The sequence below is a fragment of the Trachinotus anak genome, unplaced genomic scaffold (assembly GCF_046630095.1).
Source record: "Trachinotus anak isolate AG129_WGS33_773 ecotype Australia unplaced genomic scaffold, CSIRO_AGI_Tana_v1 ptg000005l, whole genome shotgun sequence".
Lineage (NCBI taxonomy): Eukaryota > Metazoa > Chordata > Actinopteri > Carangiformes > Carangidae > Trachinotus > Trachinotus anak.
Window position 1 is genome coordinate 20,546,877 of NW_027273856.1, and position 16,276 is coordinate 20,563,152.

The 16,276-nt window shown below is 42.1% G+C and overlaps 2 protein-coding genes across 4 annotated transcripts; one reads left to right on the forward strand and one right to left on the reverse strand.

The window, feature by feature from the left end:
* Positions 1 to 3,100: 3,100 nt before the first annotated feature.
* Positions 3,101 to 5,852, reverse strand: arf6a (ADP-ribosylation factor 6a). Its single transcript, XM_071478861.1, has 2 exons — positions 5,719 to 5,852; positions 3,101 to 5,588 (listed from the first exon to the last, which is right to left on the reverse strand). The coding sequence occupies exon 2, from the start codon at positions 4,889 to 4,891 to the stop codon at positions 4,364 to 4,366; it is 528 nt and encodes a 175-aa protein (XP_071334962.1). The 5' UTR covers positions 4,892 to 5,588; positions 5,719 to 5,852; the 3' UTR covers positions 3,101 to 4,363.
* Positions 5,853 to 8,497: 2,645 nt separating this feature from the next.
* Positions 8,498 to 16,251, forward strand: prpf39 (PRP39 pre-mRNA processing factor 39 homolog (yeast)). Of its 3 annotated transcripts, none has more exons than XM_071478855.1 (15): positions 8,498 to 8,625; positions 9,726 to 10,151; positions 10,633 to 10,826; positions 10,953 to 11,078; positions 11,456 to 11,574; positions 11,806 to 11,973; positions 12,244 to 12,421; positions 12,848 to 12,955; positions 13,052 to 13,471; positions 13,659 to 13,785; positions 13,961 to 14,229; positions 14,662 to 14,846; positions 14,933 to 15,016; positions 15,254 to 15,368; positions 15,579 to 16,251. In XM_071478855.1, the coding sequence occupies exons 1-15, from the start codon at positions 8,613 to 8,615 to the stop codon at positions 15,666 to 15,668; spliced, it is 2,622 nt and encodes an 873-aa protein (XP_071334956.1). In that variant the 5' UTR covers positions 8,498 to 8,612; the 3' UTR covers positions 15,669 to 16,251. The 3 variants fall into 3 exon arrangements, with proteins under 3 accessions (XP_071334956.1, XP_071334957.1, XP_071334958.1); XM_071478856.1 differs by having other exon boundaries at positions 13,052 to 13,216; XM_071478857.1 differs by having other exon boundaries at positions 13,052 to 13,216; positions 14,933 to 15,007.
* The last annotated feature ends 25 nt before the right edge of the window (positions 16,252 to 16,276 follow it).

Consider the following 16,276-nt stretch of genomic DNA (forward strand, 5'->3'; position numbering starts at 1 on the left):
CAGGCAGAGAGGAGTGACCAATGATTTTTTTGGGGGGGGGGGTTCGGTTGCCATGGCAAATGGAGGATACACTGTCCTGGGTGAGAAAACCCAAAGAGGTATAGGAGGCTGAGGGAGGATTGTGACAGCTAAACAAATGACTGGGAAGTCAATTATAAAAGCTTCCATAGTCATACTCAAAATCAGGTCTGCAGCTGATGAGCAGCAGCTTGTGTGATTACACACTGAAATTCTACCACAAACTATTTCTATTTTTAAAGAGACATGTTATGGGTGCAGTTTATATACAAGTCAACAGTTCAGATGAGGATGTTTACTCTAATTCATCTTGTTCAGTCTTGATTAATAAAATAATAAATGTAATATGTAGCAGAAATGCCAACACCTGAACACAGCCATCAGCAGGGGTTACTGCAGGAGTTAAAAGTGAGGAATTAAAAATGAATAGATTTAGATTTAGACGCAGATGGTGACTCACAACATGACTGTCAGTACATGTGTGTGTATGTCATAAACACAGTCAGTCACTTTTAACTGCCATAAGCAAGATTCACAGCATCATTAACAGTTGATTTTCCTAGAAAGCACATGTTAGAGGTTTCACTGTCATATATTATTAAATATGAATTCATGAGCAACAGACTCCTTAATGTTGCACATTGTCTGTGCTTGATGGTTGACTGCTTTGCTGAATGAAGAACTGAAGTGAGATTAAAATCAAAGAGGAACACCCGAGTAAACAAATGACAGAGGAACTGCCAATGAGCTCTGTTTAAAAGTATTGTTTGAAACCACCCCCCTCAAAAGCGTACAATAGTCCAGTCCACCCCCACCCAGCAAGAACACAATGGCAGCGCTCAGAGCTAAAACAGACCGCAAAAGAAAACGAAGCAGGTCTGCTCTGGGCTTTCATTCAAATCCAACACTTCCGCAGCAGCTTTCACTGGCCGACTGGTCACAGGAAACACAAGTGAATCACATCTCAACTCCTGATGTGACTGCTGATGGTGACGATGATGCAGAGGAACTGAAAGAAATGTCTCATTGGATCAGTGTGGCCGCCGGGTCACTGTGTAGGACTGGACAAGCATCACGACACCTTCAGAACAGAATGAGCGCATGAAAGTGGTCTGCAGCCGCTCACTGAGGAGCATGTTTATGGATGAAAGTACATTTGATTCAAAGCTTCTACCCATGGTTAAGTAAGAGACACAATAAAAAACTCTTAAATCGTGTTCTTTAAGTGAGGGCCACAGGTGAGCCTGGCAGCATTTGACACCAGCCAATGTGTGCAGTGCATCTGCTGCTGAGTACACTGACAGCTGTACAAAGGGGCCTGTGACATGTGCAGCGTGATTCAGTGGCTGAGTGCTGATGTAACATCAGGAGCAGTTTCAAACTGCTCGCCCTTTCCAAATTTCCTCTCCTCCGTTCCTCCTGAGAAAAAGAAAAGCGCTCGTAGATTTCACTTTGGAATTTCCACATCCACAATGGAAAATCATAAGCAAACAAGATCACACTTGACACTACTGAGGCACTGCCCTCAACTGTTCAAATAAAGTGGTTTCAGTGCAATGGCGCACTCTGAAAATGCAGGAAATTCCTGTGACTGGTGCAGCTGATCCCATAAAAAACCTGACTTGAAAGTGACAGCAGTTTCAGGGGCGATAATGGGCCGTAGGGTTTGTCTGCCCCTGTCCTTCATGTCACATGCATGGCACAGCTTTCAGCACAGCAACAGGTCAAACTTCAAATCAACAGCCACAGAACAAACACCACATGGGCAAACAGAGCAAATACAGAGATAGAGAGCGAGCATTCCTGCACAGGAATTCCTGCACCGTGACTCTCCTGCAAACTCAGCTATAGTAACATAAATGTAAAGCTTCTAACATGTAGGAGGGTGATTATTACCTTAGTGCTCAGCACATGAAGTCACACTGACAAAAACCTGCAGGGGAATTAGGGTTTCACCTGTGTGTGTTTATGTTTCAGACACAACCTGATACTTACTGTGACTGTTTTTGCTCACCTACAGACGAGCTGCTCCTAAACCACCAATTTCCATGACAACGGTCTTCTTCTGTCAAGCGCTTCCTGACTTCACACGGTGATGTCACTACCCACAATTCACACCCTCCTCTTTCGATGTGTGACCTTACACACACACACACACACACACACACACACACACACACACACACAGACAAAACTCTTCTGCTTTTTCTCTTGGCTCGGAAACATATGAAACTCAGTACTACAGTAAACTGAGGAAAAAAAAAAAAAAAAGAAAACCAGTGGCTTGAAATGAAACGGTGGCTGTCTCAGATCTGCGCCTCAGGGTGACTTACATACCCAGGGCAAACTGCCAGGCTGTCTGAGACCTTTTCATGAGGCTGTCACCCTAACCTCAGAAGTTACACAAGCATGAAGCAAGACACTGGTCTCATCAGGTTCTGAGGAACCCAAATTCACCTTCCTTATGAAGAAACCCTCAACAAAATGTACCATTTTTCCTCATCGAGTTAAATCTGAGGACAGCACAAATCTTGGTGTTTGAGAAATGTGTCATTTCCTGCTTATGAAAGTGCACTGTTTTACTTTACTGTTGACAGCGGCTCTGTTTAAACAGACGCATGAAGTTATCTATTACCAGGAGAGAACTTGGTGTCCTGAGTCTGCCGAAAGCAGTAAGGTTTGCTGAGTTTTATCCTTTCATGGTTGAAGATTTGGACCAACTCTGCCATTACCTTTTAATGTTCCTCCTTTGTGTAAAAATGTGGGGAGTCATCAGCGCCCTGATGGACAAAGTGATACTTTAAGACCTTCGGCAAAGCATGGTTTACCTGACAATCACTACTCTGAAACCAGAGAGCTCATCACTTATTCACAGCCGGTGACTCACACATGCAAGTGCAGAGAGGAAACAGGCCGAGGCTCACTTCACTTCACAGTTCGTTTTAACTAGTCCTCTCAACCATCATAACGCCCTAACCTCTCACTTCCTCTTTCATGAGCTCTTTTTTGTAAACGTGAAATATTGCTTTTGCTACTCTTCTAACAGTTGCAGCTGCGTATTGAAAAGGCGTCACTTCCGTACTGATCTGGATATATTTTTTTATTATTCCATTAGCAGAGCAAAAGAAAAAAAAAAAAAAAGGGAACAAAAATGAAACAGAGCAGTATCTATGAACTATTAACAGAGGGATGCAGGACCTTAAGTGTACAGGCAAGTGATGATGGGTGTAAAAAAAAGAAAAGAAAAGAAAAGAAGAACAGGAGGGCAGCAATCACTGAGGCACCTACATTGGAGGTGGTGGGGGGTTGGGAATTTCGTAAACACTTGCTGGGGTCCAAAAGTCAGTCACAGAAAATCAAATTGTGCACAGCCAGCTAGTCGGTAATCCCCGCCCCCTCCCAAAGTGCAAACTCAGCGGTTGAGAATACCTTCTGCCGTAGTAACTGTCTTGATTTTTGGAGGCACCTGTAACCCCTCCTAAGGCAGCTGAAACTACAAATACTCAACAGTAATGGAAGCTCTGGGAGAAAAAAAAAAAAAAAAAGAGGCAATAATAATTAAGAACAGTAAGACTGGTGGTAACAGGTCCAGACCCTGAAACAACAAAAACATATATCCATATCACAGTGTGTGTGAATATCCAGCGTCCACATAGTGTCTTTCAAACAAACTGCCACAGTAGACATTATGGATGTGATCACTGCACAGGAAATACGTACAAACACATTTCCTCATTCATCCCCATTACAATCAATTATGAAAACTGTTTTTTTTTTCCAAGGTCCTAACATATCCATAATACACATTCTTACACATTACAGAGGCAGTTTGAGCCATGAAAGTGATATGCTGATGCTAGGCGATCGTCTCTGGACTTCTCCCATCCTTTGGATATGTAGCTGGGTCATGACAATACTGAGTGAGAGCTAAGCAGGGGCAAAACTAAAAGTGTGTCCCAAAGTCCCCTAAAAAAAAAAAACTATACAAAAGAGGAGGAAAGCAAAAGAGTTTGCAGTAAGAGCTCAAAAGTAAGCTTGTTGTATATTTAAACAGTACTGATTATACAGAATGTGAAAGCAAACTAAAAGAAAAAAAAAAAAAGAAAGCCAGGCATAAAACAATTGTCTTTTGTTTAAATGAAATCTGGGGTTATAGTAAAGTCATCATTATGAAAAAGAAAAATAAAACAAAATATAATTGCTACTCTCTTTGATACATACTCAGTAGAGAGGTCGTGGTATTAATTGCTTCAGATTGCATTTTTTTTTTTTTTTTTAACTCGTGTTTTCATTCTCAGCTACTTTTTCTGCCTCCAAGTGTCCAGGCTGGTGAGGGGGAGAAACATTAAGATTTGTAATTTGAGGTAAGCCAGGTCAGGCCCTCGTAAAGTCCATCCCCTGTTGTTGCACACGAGGGCTGAACGTACCAATTCCTATCTCTGATCCGGGTCAGGCCTAGCTTCTCCTGGATCTCGTGGGGTTTCATGGCATCTGGGAGGTCTTGTTTGTTGGCGAAGATCAGGATGATGGCGTCCCTCATCTCCCGGTCGTTGATGATTCGGTGGAGCTCCTGCCTCGCCTCATCGATCCTGTCCCTGTCGGCACAGTCCACCACGAAAATGAGGCCCTGGGTGCCTGTGTAGTAATGTCTCCAAAGCGGCCTGATCTTGTCCTGCCCACCCACATCCCACACGTTGAACTTCACATTCTTATAGGTGACAGTCTCCACGTTGAAACCAACTGTGGGGATGGTGGTGACAGACTGTCCCAGCTTCAGCTTGTACAAGATGGTAGTTTTACCAGCAGCATCAAGTCCAAGCATCAATATTCTCATCTCCTTGTTGCCAAAGATCTTTGACAGCATTTTCCCCATCTTGTTTTCTGTGCATAAATACTTCGTTAGAAGAAGAAATGTTTTACTTCTCTAGTGAGAGTAAAGAGAGTTGTTGTTGAGAAGTTTACAGTCTCGCTGTGTGCCGGGAGCTCCCCACGTGATGGCAGCGGTGGGCTGACACAAGTGTCAATAATCAAAAGGCGGTGACTTTCAAGTCTGTACAGTCGGATTAACAGGGGCGTACAATTAGTTGGACTGTGATGAGCTGACCTGAGCTGGTGACTTCGAGCATTCAGTGGGAGCAGGATGTGTGGAGCCCTCGCAGAACTGGGTGGGGATATATTTTCATGATCCACTGGCCTCCGATGTAGGAAGAAAAAATGACATTCCCTTGATTCAAACTAACCTCTGAGCGCAGACTTTCTTCAGACCCCACATTTCAAGTCTTATTTCTCCTTCAAAATCCAGCTGCTCTCAATTGAGCTGGTGTATCTTCCTACAAAAAGCCTTCTATATAAATCAGGCCCAGTCCAAGCCCGGGGTTCCCACTTCCTCCTTGGCAGCCGGCTGTCCACACTTGCCCTTAGCCAATTCCAGTCGATGAATTTCACGGCACGGTGCTTTTCTTATAGAAACACAACAAAAATGTACCCTCTCCGGTCCGTTTGTGTACCGGGACATCCAGAGGAAGAGCGCTCAAAAGGTCATTGATTCATCCGACTTTCTTCTCTTCCCCCTGTGACACAAGAGCGGTCCAGAGAAGGGAGGGGTGTTAGTACAGAGAACAACTTTGGATCCGAAAAATATTCTCTCTGCGGCCAGAGAAGCGAAACGAAAACACAGAAAACAGAGAGCGGGATATATACCTACGTCTGCGGCAATCGTCCCCCAGTCCCCGGGCCGTTTCTCCCCGCTCTTGCCGCCCTCTGTCTCTCTTCCTCCCTCTCTCTCTGCAGCCGTTCAGTCGAGCTGTGGCGGTGCTGTGTTACCGGAAAAGGTGCGGACCCAGATCAGCCGCCACTTCCTCTACACTGCTCACACACACTCTAGTGAGGCGTTCAAGGGCTCGCCATGAGCTCCGACATCTCAACACATAAAAACATCCAACTATAATCACATCGCACAGGTGCCTGGAGTGTTTTTTTTTTATACTGCATTATTTAATCCATGTTTGTTTTACAGTAACTATTTTATTATAGTAGTAAGTATGGTTATATTAGAATGTAATAGTTGTGTTTATAAGTATCATATTCATTTATTAGGTTATTTCATCCAAAGCAACATACAAGTGAGGGACATCACTAAAGCGTCAGTGCAGTAGGAGGCCTTGGTGTGGGTACGAAGTTACTGGTCTTTGAATTATTTTCTGATGGCTCTATACAGATGCATTGCCTGAATATTGGTGTTGGATAATAAAAAAGAAAGATATAAGAAATACCAACGTTTCCGAAGCTGAATTATAATAAGTTCACAAAGTCATTTCAAAAAGCTATAACAAATTGTTTATTTAGTTTTTAAATTAAATGATGCCTTAAAGATTAGAAATAATTAAACTACAAAAAAAAGAGGGGAAAAAGAAAACATTATCACTGAAGAGAGTACTCTTTAAAAAGTAATTTAGAGACTTTGAAAACTTCTGTTCTCAGTCTGCCTCTGACTGTGAATGATGGGATCCTTCAAGGTTGCATTCTTTTCTGCCAAAGTTAGGACTGTCGAGACCTTTCTAGATTTAACACCAAGTTGAAGCAACGTTTCACTGCCCCTTCTGGTCGAAAATTTCAGGTTGGTTGCATCTCTGACCCCACCCAACAGTGATGTCAGTGTGCACTGACATACTGGAGTCCACTTTTACATCATTGCAGCTGGCTAAGTTCCTCTTTGAAGACGTGAAACACCTAAAAATGAAATCTGGTCCAACCCACACTGGCCTGACTAGCCTGACCCCGCAACTCCTACCATCACATGACATCCTGATAAATGAATGACTAATTTATGATTCAAGACACTGTAGACAGGAAGAATTATCAATTGGTGAATTTAATCATCTTTTGTTTTAGGCCACTTTGAATGGATTAATTCGTCATTTAAAGCCAAAATTGTTGAACAAATTATAATAGAGTTTAAATAATGTATCAGTTCATTGATTTATTATAATTAAAGACTGTTTAAGTCTCAAGTCTGCATATGAAACAAATGCACTCCTCACCTAGATTTTGAGAATTCCGACTGCACCCAAACGCACTCTACGCCATTTCGCATGCGCGCTGCAAAAAGCAGCGAACTGCAGACCGGCCCACTAGCTGGTGTTGACGCCATTTGAGCTTTCATTATGTTTTTAATCATCTTTAGTATTACGTGTGGCACAGGAAATAGACACAGGCCTGTGCATATGAAGCAGATGCAAGGATTTAGTAGGCTTAATGACCTCAGGAGGGGGTTTACAGCCGGGTCTTTCCGACATGTCTTATCATTCATTCAAAACGGTTCCCGTATGATTAGACTGTGACGTGGAGGTTGTGAGTAGGAAGGGGGGGGGGGGGGGGGGGGGGGCAACAGCGTTTCATTGTAGTAAGCACACCTGCTTATTAAAACAGGCTAAAAACACAAATAACATAATATAACCTACACTATCATTACCAAACGACCCAGTCATAATGTGGTAGGATATTATGGGATCAAAGGCTCCACCATCTTCAAAGACGTACTTACATCAATGGCCTGCTCTCGAAACTTCACAGTTACAGGCCGATACTGTATTGATAATGTGGTGTTGATAATATCTTTGTCCATTTTGCAGGGCTCAATGCCCCATTTGAAATTGTGTTTCTTAGAAGTTATTATGGAGCATATATTTTCAGGAGCCTCTATATAGAAATAAATATTGACTGCATTTTAACACTGACTATACAAAAGCCTTAGGAGATCCCTAGGAGATGTACCAAAATCTACCAAATGCACCAAACCAACTTACCGATATCAATATCTGAGAGTTTAAAAAAATCAGTACTATATATTGGCTGATATTCTTTTCAATAATCATTTACATAAGGAATAATATCAGCTGACATATACCAATATCAGTTGGTACAGTGAAATTAATATAAACAACTCTTAAACTACAGGCAAATTATGTTGAAGTCCAAGTCACTCATCTCAAAAATATCAAGAAGATTACCGTGGAGGAAAGAAAATTCCTATCTACTCATTACCAATGTAAAAATCATGGACTGTTTAGTAAAAGCTCACCAATTACTATTCTCATTTCAGTTCAGTGTAATTTCTACGCGGGCAATGTTAAATTCTGCCATCCAGTGTAACAAATCTACATATTTTAGACATTTAAAGCCAAACAGTTGACACAACCCTCACAGCTATATCCACATGTGACTGCTGTAGGTTGCTCCTGGTCAAATTTTTGAACCGCTCTTATTCTGTCCTGTAATCTTTTTTTGGATCTATAATCTTGTGACCTTGCACCCTGTATAAAAAAAATATATATATATGAAAAAATTGGAAAAGTGTTATCAATACCACACACACACACACACACACACACACACACACACACACACACACACGCACACGCACACACGTACGCACACGGGCGGGCGGGCAGGCGGTGTGCTGAGCATGCGCACTTCCTCCTTCAGCGCTTCCTTTAAGTTGATAAGAATGGTGGGCGAAGCGCGCCTGGTCGTTGTAGGTTAGATAAAGTGACTTCGAAAGCTACACATAAGTTCACAAGGTTGGTCGAAATTTCATGGAAGATACTGGTAAGTTCCCAGAACGCGTCTTTATTCATGAATGTGGTGTAGCGGGGCTAGAAATGTGGCAATTCAACAGCTAGCTAACGCTAGCTACGAGTGCTAGCTAACGTGGAGAAGCCGCCGGGGCCGTCTATTAACTGGAGAAGGAGGCAGACGCTTAGCACGCTGTAGTTGGTCTGGTTATCGCAAGGCAAACGAGATTGTGAGGTAATCGGCTTCTGTCGTGTAAAGTTTGTCGATATCACCGCGTTTAATCCTGGCAAGTTGAGAACGGTAGTTACACCACTAAATGTACTTCGGTTCACTCTCATCATTTCAAAACGAACGCTAATGTGAAGCTAACGTCGACCTCTGATCACGTTTTTGCAGCGATAGCTTCCAGGAAATAGATAGGAGTCAAGGCCCAACTTCTGATTGAACTTTGACTATGCAAACAATCTCCTGGGTGCTGCATGGCCCCATGCAGCAAACAAGGCTAACATTAAAGCTAATCGATTTGGCCGGAGCACGAAGTTATCCTTTGCCATGAGGTTAAGAAGCGACGCGTAGTGTTATTTAAGTAAGCGATCACGCGGATGCATTATTTTTAGTAGCCAAGTTCGGATTTAAGCTAAAGCCGGAGTTAGTTTTAGTGTTAGAACAAGGAAGTATCCTGTTGCACCAGCTACTGCCTCTGCCGCGGTGACCTTTTTTGGTTCGGAGCTAGTTAACTTAAATTAGTGCATGATGTTGATGTGGGCGTCTGTAACTTAAATTATCAAACAGCTTTAATGATAATTTTGAAGTGTATTATGAAGAATTGGTAATTTGTGAACTCTGATGGCATGTGTATCCTAGGAAACAAAAAATGCTAACAAGCTCTGGATTTTTTTTAAAATGTGCACTTTGAGGTGCTAAATACTTTATCTTCTAAATGCTAAATAAGGACCAGGTGGTACATTTAGGCTTAATTCTCATTAAAAAATATCTGTAAACTTGTATAGTAATTATGTGTAAAGTTAATAAATATAACCAATGTACTTTTCTTATCTGCCTAATATGAGTGCCATGTTCCCTACTATAATTCTATTAGATTTGTAGTGATAATTGGACCTGCTTTTCGACAGGCCTGCACCTCTCAGACGAGATAATTACTGGAATGCTGGACACTGAGTCCCCTGCCATGGAGAGCAATGGGGATGCTTTTCTTCCTGAACTTCCTGTTCTAGGCCAAGCTGCTGACTGGTCCATGGACCAGGTTGCTCCTGAGCCACTCACCAATATCTTGCCTGAGGACTCAGATGCGTCCCAAGATGCTGCAGGGCAACAGCAGCAACCAAACCAGCAGATGAATTCCACAGAGCTGGGATCTGTGGAGAAGGCAGTGGAGCAGTTTCAGCTTGCCAGTGCTCAGCTCTTCCAAGAGGAGCAGCCATCACAGCCCAAAGAAGAAGCAGAACAGCCATCAGAACACAATACAGAGCCTGTGGACTCTCAACACAGCCAGGAGATGAGTGTAGACCCTGAGCCTTCTGTACAGGATGGCATCCAAGGTAAAGTTGGTCTTCATGGTAGCAATAAGATATGCAGCTTAAGTGGGCTGATGTAAGGTCATGGCTAGCTAGTGTACTAGAAGAAAGCAAAACTAGTTCACTCAACTTTAGTGGTTAAAACATTAAAGGCCCATAGCCTTCTTTGGTCTAAATGTGCAGTTGTGCCACAAAAACATAGTATTAACTTATAATGCCACTGGGTACACAACTAAGCACATTTTCCAGCTATATTGGCTGCGATTTAATATAAATGCAGGCTAAAGAAAGAGGTCCTGCTTTGAAACAACATTGTCGGGTTCAACATTTTTGTTGTTTCTTTGACAGTAAGTGACATATTTATGGAAAAAAACTAAAAAATAAATAAATAATATATGCTTAAGAGTGGCATTTTACTAGTGCTTAAGAGTGGCAGTTTTAGGGTTAATCACTTGCTTGCACCTAAACTAAATGCCACTTAATAATTCCTTATTAACTTCTCCAGATGGGACTGAGGCACAACAGGTGACAGAGGATGGCATGGAGCTGGAGGATCCATCCAAAGAGTCGACACAAGAATCGACTGTTCCAACAGAGCCAGAGCTGCCCAGTGAGTTTGAAAAACTCTTTAAAGGCTGTGAGGATAACCCAGAAGACTTCAATGGTTGGGTCTACTTGCTGCAGTATGTAGAGCAAGAGGTAAGAGAATACATGCAGATTTTTAAAGATATGTCGTTTTTGGAAATTGAACAAAAGGAAGTCAAATGAATATTTTAAAAATATTATCATGCAATTAATCTGTTTGCTGTTCCCTCCTTGTTGCAGAATGTCCTTACAGCTATGAGAAAGGCATTTGATGTATTCTTCCTGCGCTATCCCTACTGCTATGGCTACTGGAAGAAATATGCTGATATAGAGAAAAAGCATGGCAATATACAAGTTGCAGAAGAGGTAAATATAAATATCTTCTTGACATACAGAAATTTATTTTTATGCTTTCTACTTTTTGACTGTATGTGCTGTTAACTGTCTGATCAAATAGTTCTGTTCTGGCATTGTCCCTGTTATATTAGTACACTGACACAGGACATGGTTGTGCTTGCTCTTTGAGAGACAGCATACAGCAACTATTTAAGGCATTAACCCTTTTATCACCATAATAATAGATATATTTATTAAAACTGAAATATACATGCGCCGCGGTGTCACCAGTGATCCCTGTGGTTTTAGAAGGGTTAAGGAAGAGAGATTAAGAGAGATCCACTTTATGAATACAGTAAAATGGCTTCAGTCATTGACAGGCTTGTTTGTGTTTCATCTTTCTCTAGGTGTACAGAAGAGGCTTGCAGGCCATCCCTCTCAGTGTGGACCTGTGGCTGCACTACCTGACCTTCATCAAAGAGAACTCAGACCCTAGTGACCCAGAGACTGAGGGACGCATTCGAGCGTGAGTAAAAGACTCTTGTGTTATTTTTTTTCCTGATTGTTGCGTTGTGTGATGACTACTTATATGACAGCAGAGATGTCTGTAGTTAAACTCTAATTTGCCCTATTTTTCTGTATTGATTGAATTGATTGAATTTGACCAAATATTGGTAGTTTTTGGACATCAGTGGTCTAGTGAGACAACAAATAGTTGCATGAGATTCACAGTCTTTCTTTTATTTTCTACCATTAGTGCCTATGAACATTCAGTGCTTGCAGCTGGCACAGACTTTCGCTCAGACCGCCTGTGGGAGTCCTTCATCAACTGGGAGACTGAGCAACAAAAGCTGGCTAACGTCACCGCCATCTACGATCGCATCTTGGGCATCCCAACCCAGCTATATTCCCAGCACTTCCAGAGGTAGGGAGAAAGAACAGAATAAGACTCAAGCTGCAGTCATGTTGTGTCTGATTTTAGTTACTCTCCAGAGGCACAGTTTCTGTGTAGTTGAAGGAAAAATCTATTTTTGAATACAAAGTATAAGTATCATTGACAAGAATGGAGCTTTCTCTTTGAAACACTCAGCTCCACACGGCACAAATCTTCCTGTTTGACTAAATGCTAAAATAAAACCTACATGTGATATTTGAAATCTTTTTCTTAAAGTTGAATCTTATTTACTCCTTGCAGGTTCAAAGATCATGTGCAGAACAACAACCCCAAACACTTCTTGTCAGAGCAGGAGTTTGTTCAGCTGAGGCTCGAGCTCTCTAAAGCCAGCTTAGCCATGGTCAGCAACGATGGAGAGACACCTGCTGCTGAGGAGGAACTACCACCTGGTACCGAAGATCTTGCGGATCCTGCTAAGGTAGAAATCCAACAGCCAATCCTGCAGGGGGGACAAATTTACAAAATTACTGCTTGCAGGGGTTAGCAGGAGCTTGCCTGTTCTCCATGATGAAATGGAAAGAGAAATTTGTTCAGGTTTGAAGAGGTGTCTTTATGTCAGCAGCCAAGCCATTGAATGCCAGGGGGATTCAAGTTGGCAACCAATCAAGGGCTCGTCCTAAAACTATAAGGATCACCTGAGGCCCATTGACCCCAGCACCTGCACCCAGAAGCTGATATGCAGGGTGCATACATACCTCTCCCCTCTGCAGGCTTCTTGTCTCTGGCAAGCTCATGGTGATGTAAATCCTTGGCTGCAGGACTAGCAGTTTTTACATCAAGTGGAGAATGTGAAACATAAATGAGGGTGTTGACTGTTTCTTTTTTTGTGTGTGTTTCTATGTAGAGAGTGACAGAGATCGAGAATATGCGCCACAAAGTGATCGAGGTTCGGCAGGAGGTGTTCAACCACAACGAACATGAAGTCAGCAAGCGGTGGGCCTTTGAGGAAGGGGTGTGTGTCTGTTTTTCTCCACCATAATGTTAATTGTTTTTTTTCCCCTTTCATTCTTTGACACTGTATAACAAGCATGTCTTTGTGTCATTTTAGATTAAGAGACCATACTTCCATGTCAAAGCCTTAGAGAAGACCCAGCTGAACAACTGGAAGGAGTACCTGGACTTTGAGATTGAAAATGGGACTCCGGAGCGCGTGGTCGTTCTCTTTGAACGATGCCTCATCGCCTGTGCTCTCTACGAAGAGTTCTGGACCAAGGTAATGTCAGCGTTAACCTCTCTCTCACTCCCGCTTCCTCCCTGCACTTCCCCCATCAACGATGATAATCACATCGACACAGTAAATCGTCCTGCACTCTCTTTGCGTGTAACGTTGATATGTGACTGTATCTGTTGTATTAGGGGATGGCCAGCTTGCCACACAAGATTTGACTGCAGCATTTGCCAACTACTACGTTGCATCTACTTCGTCTCCCACTACCTTACAGAAACTTATCTAATTGGTTCCATGAAGGTGCTGATGGGTTTACACAGAAAATTTCTAAAAACGATCTTGTCAATGAAGAAATTCACTGTTTCTGTCAACTGAAATTTTAGGTGTAAAATGTGTTGTCTCTTTTGCCTTTCTCTTTCCCCTCTGTTCCTTTTCTCTGTCCTCTCCTGCGTTTCTTCCAACTCGCTTTCTCTTTTTCACTCTGAAGTATGCAAAATATCTAGAGAGCTACAGCACTGACGGTGTGAGACATGTCTACAAGAAGGCGTGTACCATCCATCTGCCCAAGAAACCAACCATCCACCTGCTGTGGGCAGCCTTTGAGGAGCAGCAAGGTGAGTGACACTCACTCAAATCAACATGCAAATTGAACACAACAGTCAAATTAACCATGGAGACAATAAGGAACTAAACGTGCACATAATGACACATGGGATTCAAAAAGACGACTTGGCTGTGATTTCACTTGAGCTCGGCCATGTTCACAGTATTCTGCTTGTCTTTGCCCAGGGAGCGTAGAGGAGGCGCGTGAAATCCTGAAGTCCCTGGAGGCGGTGGTCCCAGGTCTGGCCATGGTGCGCCTTCGTAGGGTCAGTCTGGAGCGTCGCCATGGTAACTTGGATGAGGCAGAGGCGCTGTTAAGGGAAGCTATGGAGTCTGCGAAGAATGCTACTGAGACATCGTTCTATGCTGTGAAGCTGGCAAGGCAGCTGATGAAGGTGCAGAGAAGTCTGAGCAAAGCCAGAAAGGTGCTGCTGGAAGCTATTGAAAAAGACCAGGTAAGGAACAGGTTGAACAGCTCTTTGACAAACACATGCTTATATAGTTGATTTACTTACCTCTATTCACCCCACCTCTTTTGCATTCCTCAAAATTTGCAGGGATGGGTTGTGTTTCATTCTGGGTGCTATTAAAACTTGGAAACACCCAAGTTAATTACATTGAACTGTTAAATTACAGTTAAGACAGTCATATTGGTATGTATGTGGTTTGCTTTGCTTGTGTGAACCCCTAGGCTTGCTGATAATATGTAGTGATTTTGTGACTTTCCAGCTATTCTGCTTAGAATGTAAAGAAAAAGCACACGACTTTTTAGACATGATACACTGCCTAAACCTGTATAATTTAAATAAAGTGAATTTTCCAGGTAAGTGCTTTGACTACATTGCATGTGTTGTGAGATAGATGCTGATATTTTTGTGGCTTTACAGACAAGTCCAAAACTTTATCTAAACCTGCTTGAGCTGGAATACAGTGGAGATGTGACGCAGAACGAGGCAGAGATCTTGGCTTGTTTTGATCGAGCCCTGAAGAGTCCGATGGCCCTCGAATCCCGTCTCCTTTTCTCCCAGCGGAAGGTTGAGTTCCTTGAGGACTTTGGAAGTGACATCAATATGTGAGTTTTGTGTTACCTTTTTTTCTTTTTTTTTTTTTTGGGTCATGTTTGATATTGAATAATTTTCATTCTTGCATTCTTTTCAGGCTTGTGGCTGCATATGAAGAGCAGCAGAACCTACAGAAAGAAAGTGAACCTGCAAAGAGGAAAGCGGAGAACGGGTATGACAGGTGGATAACGGAACAGGGCTTGGGTCACACACATCAACACTATTTTTTTCATCACTAGTTTTTCAAATAACTTGCCAGTCATGGATAAGATTTGTAGCAGCTGGAACCAAAGTTTCCTGTAGTTACTGATTGTGTCCCAGTATTTGGGAAATATTCAGCTCATGGATGTAACAGGCTATATTACTTAGTGAAATACTTTACAATGGAATTTGCTGACATGAACCTACATGTCTACAGTTCCCAGGAACCTGACGCCAAGAGACAGCGTGTGGATGACAGTACCACGGGTGCAGCAAACGCAATGACAGACATGCAAGCGAACAATTCTGCATATAACTACAACTGGTACCAGGTAGGTTGCATATCTGAGTCCCTTACTTTAAGTTTTTTTTTTCACACCAAGCATGTATAACCATTTACAATATTTATGTCTATTTCCTAGAATGGAAATAGGCTGACAAAACTATACCACAGATAAGCTCATGTTATGTTCAGCCTGTTGAAAATAACAGTGATAAAAGCAACTTTCTCAGCTTTCTTTTTCTTTTTCTCTCCCTTTTAGCAACAATATGGTGGCTGGGGACAAAACTCCTGGGGGCAGTACAACCAATATGCCCAGTATAACCAGTACTACCCCCCACCTCCTACATGATGGACAAAATCCTGACATGAAGATTGAGACTAGGGGGAAATCATCCTTTCTGACCTGCCAACATCTCTGAACATAAACTGGGCTTCTTAACACGGTGTCATGAATATTTCAGTCCAACCACAGACTACAGAAGCTGATTTGTTCTTTCTTTCTTTCTGGTTTAGAGTGTGCTTATCAGTTAAATTACACTTTGTAGGCATTGGTTGGAGTATAATAGACTTGGCCCTCCATGGCAGTCATGTTGACCAGTCATGTTAAAAAAAGACTAATTGCTACATTCATCATCTCCAACACAAGCTGCTTTTTGGGGTTCTTTAATGCATGTTATTTGTGAAGGCAGAGTTATTTTTCCCTATTACAGGCTTTTTAATTTTTAGATCGGATGACTTAGTTTGGTCTCTTTCTTTGTGTTTAAGATTTAAACTTGTAAAGGAGGCATTTATTGATGTACCTCTGAGTCATGTGTTTCTCCTACCCAAACTGAAAGATTTTTAATATTTCATGGTTATGTTTCCATAAAGAGAAATGAAGAGTTCCTTGTTTTTTTGACTTGATTTCATAATAAAGAGATTGATATCCTGAAGTGTTCTCATTGATTTAATTGTCTG

Excerpts from the sequence above, each read along its gene's own strand:
- arf6a (XM_071478861.1), bottom strand. The coding sequence starts at position 4,891 with ATGGGGAAAATGCTGTCAAAGATCTTTGGCAACAAGGAGATGAGAATA.
- prpf39 (XM_071478855.1), top strand. Across the intron at positions 10,152-10,632 it reads TGTACAGGATGGCATCCAAG|ATGGGACTGAGGCACAACAG; the intron begins GTAAAGTTGGTC and ends TAACTTCTCCAG. Across the intron at positions 11,575-11,805 it reads ACTGAGGGACGCATTCGAGC|TGCCTATGAACATTCAGTGC; the intron begins GTGAGTAAAAGA and ends TTCTACCATTAG.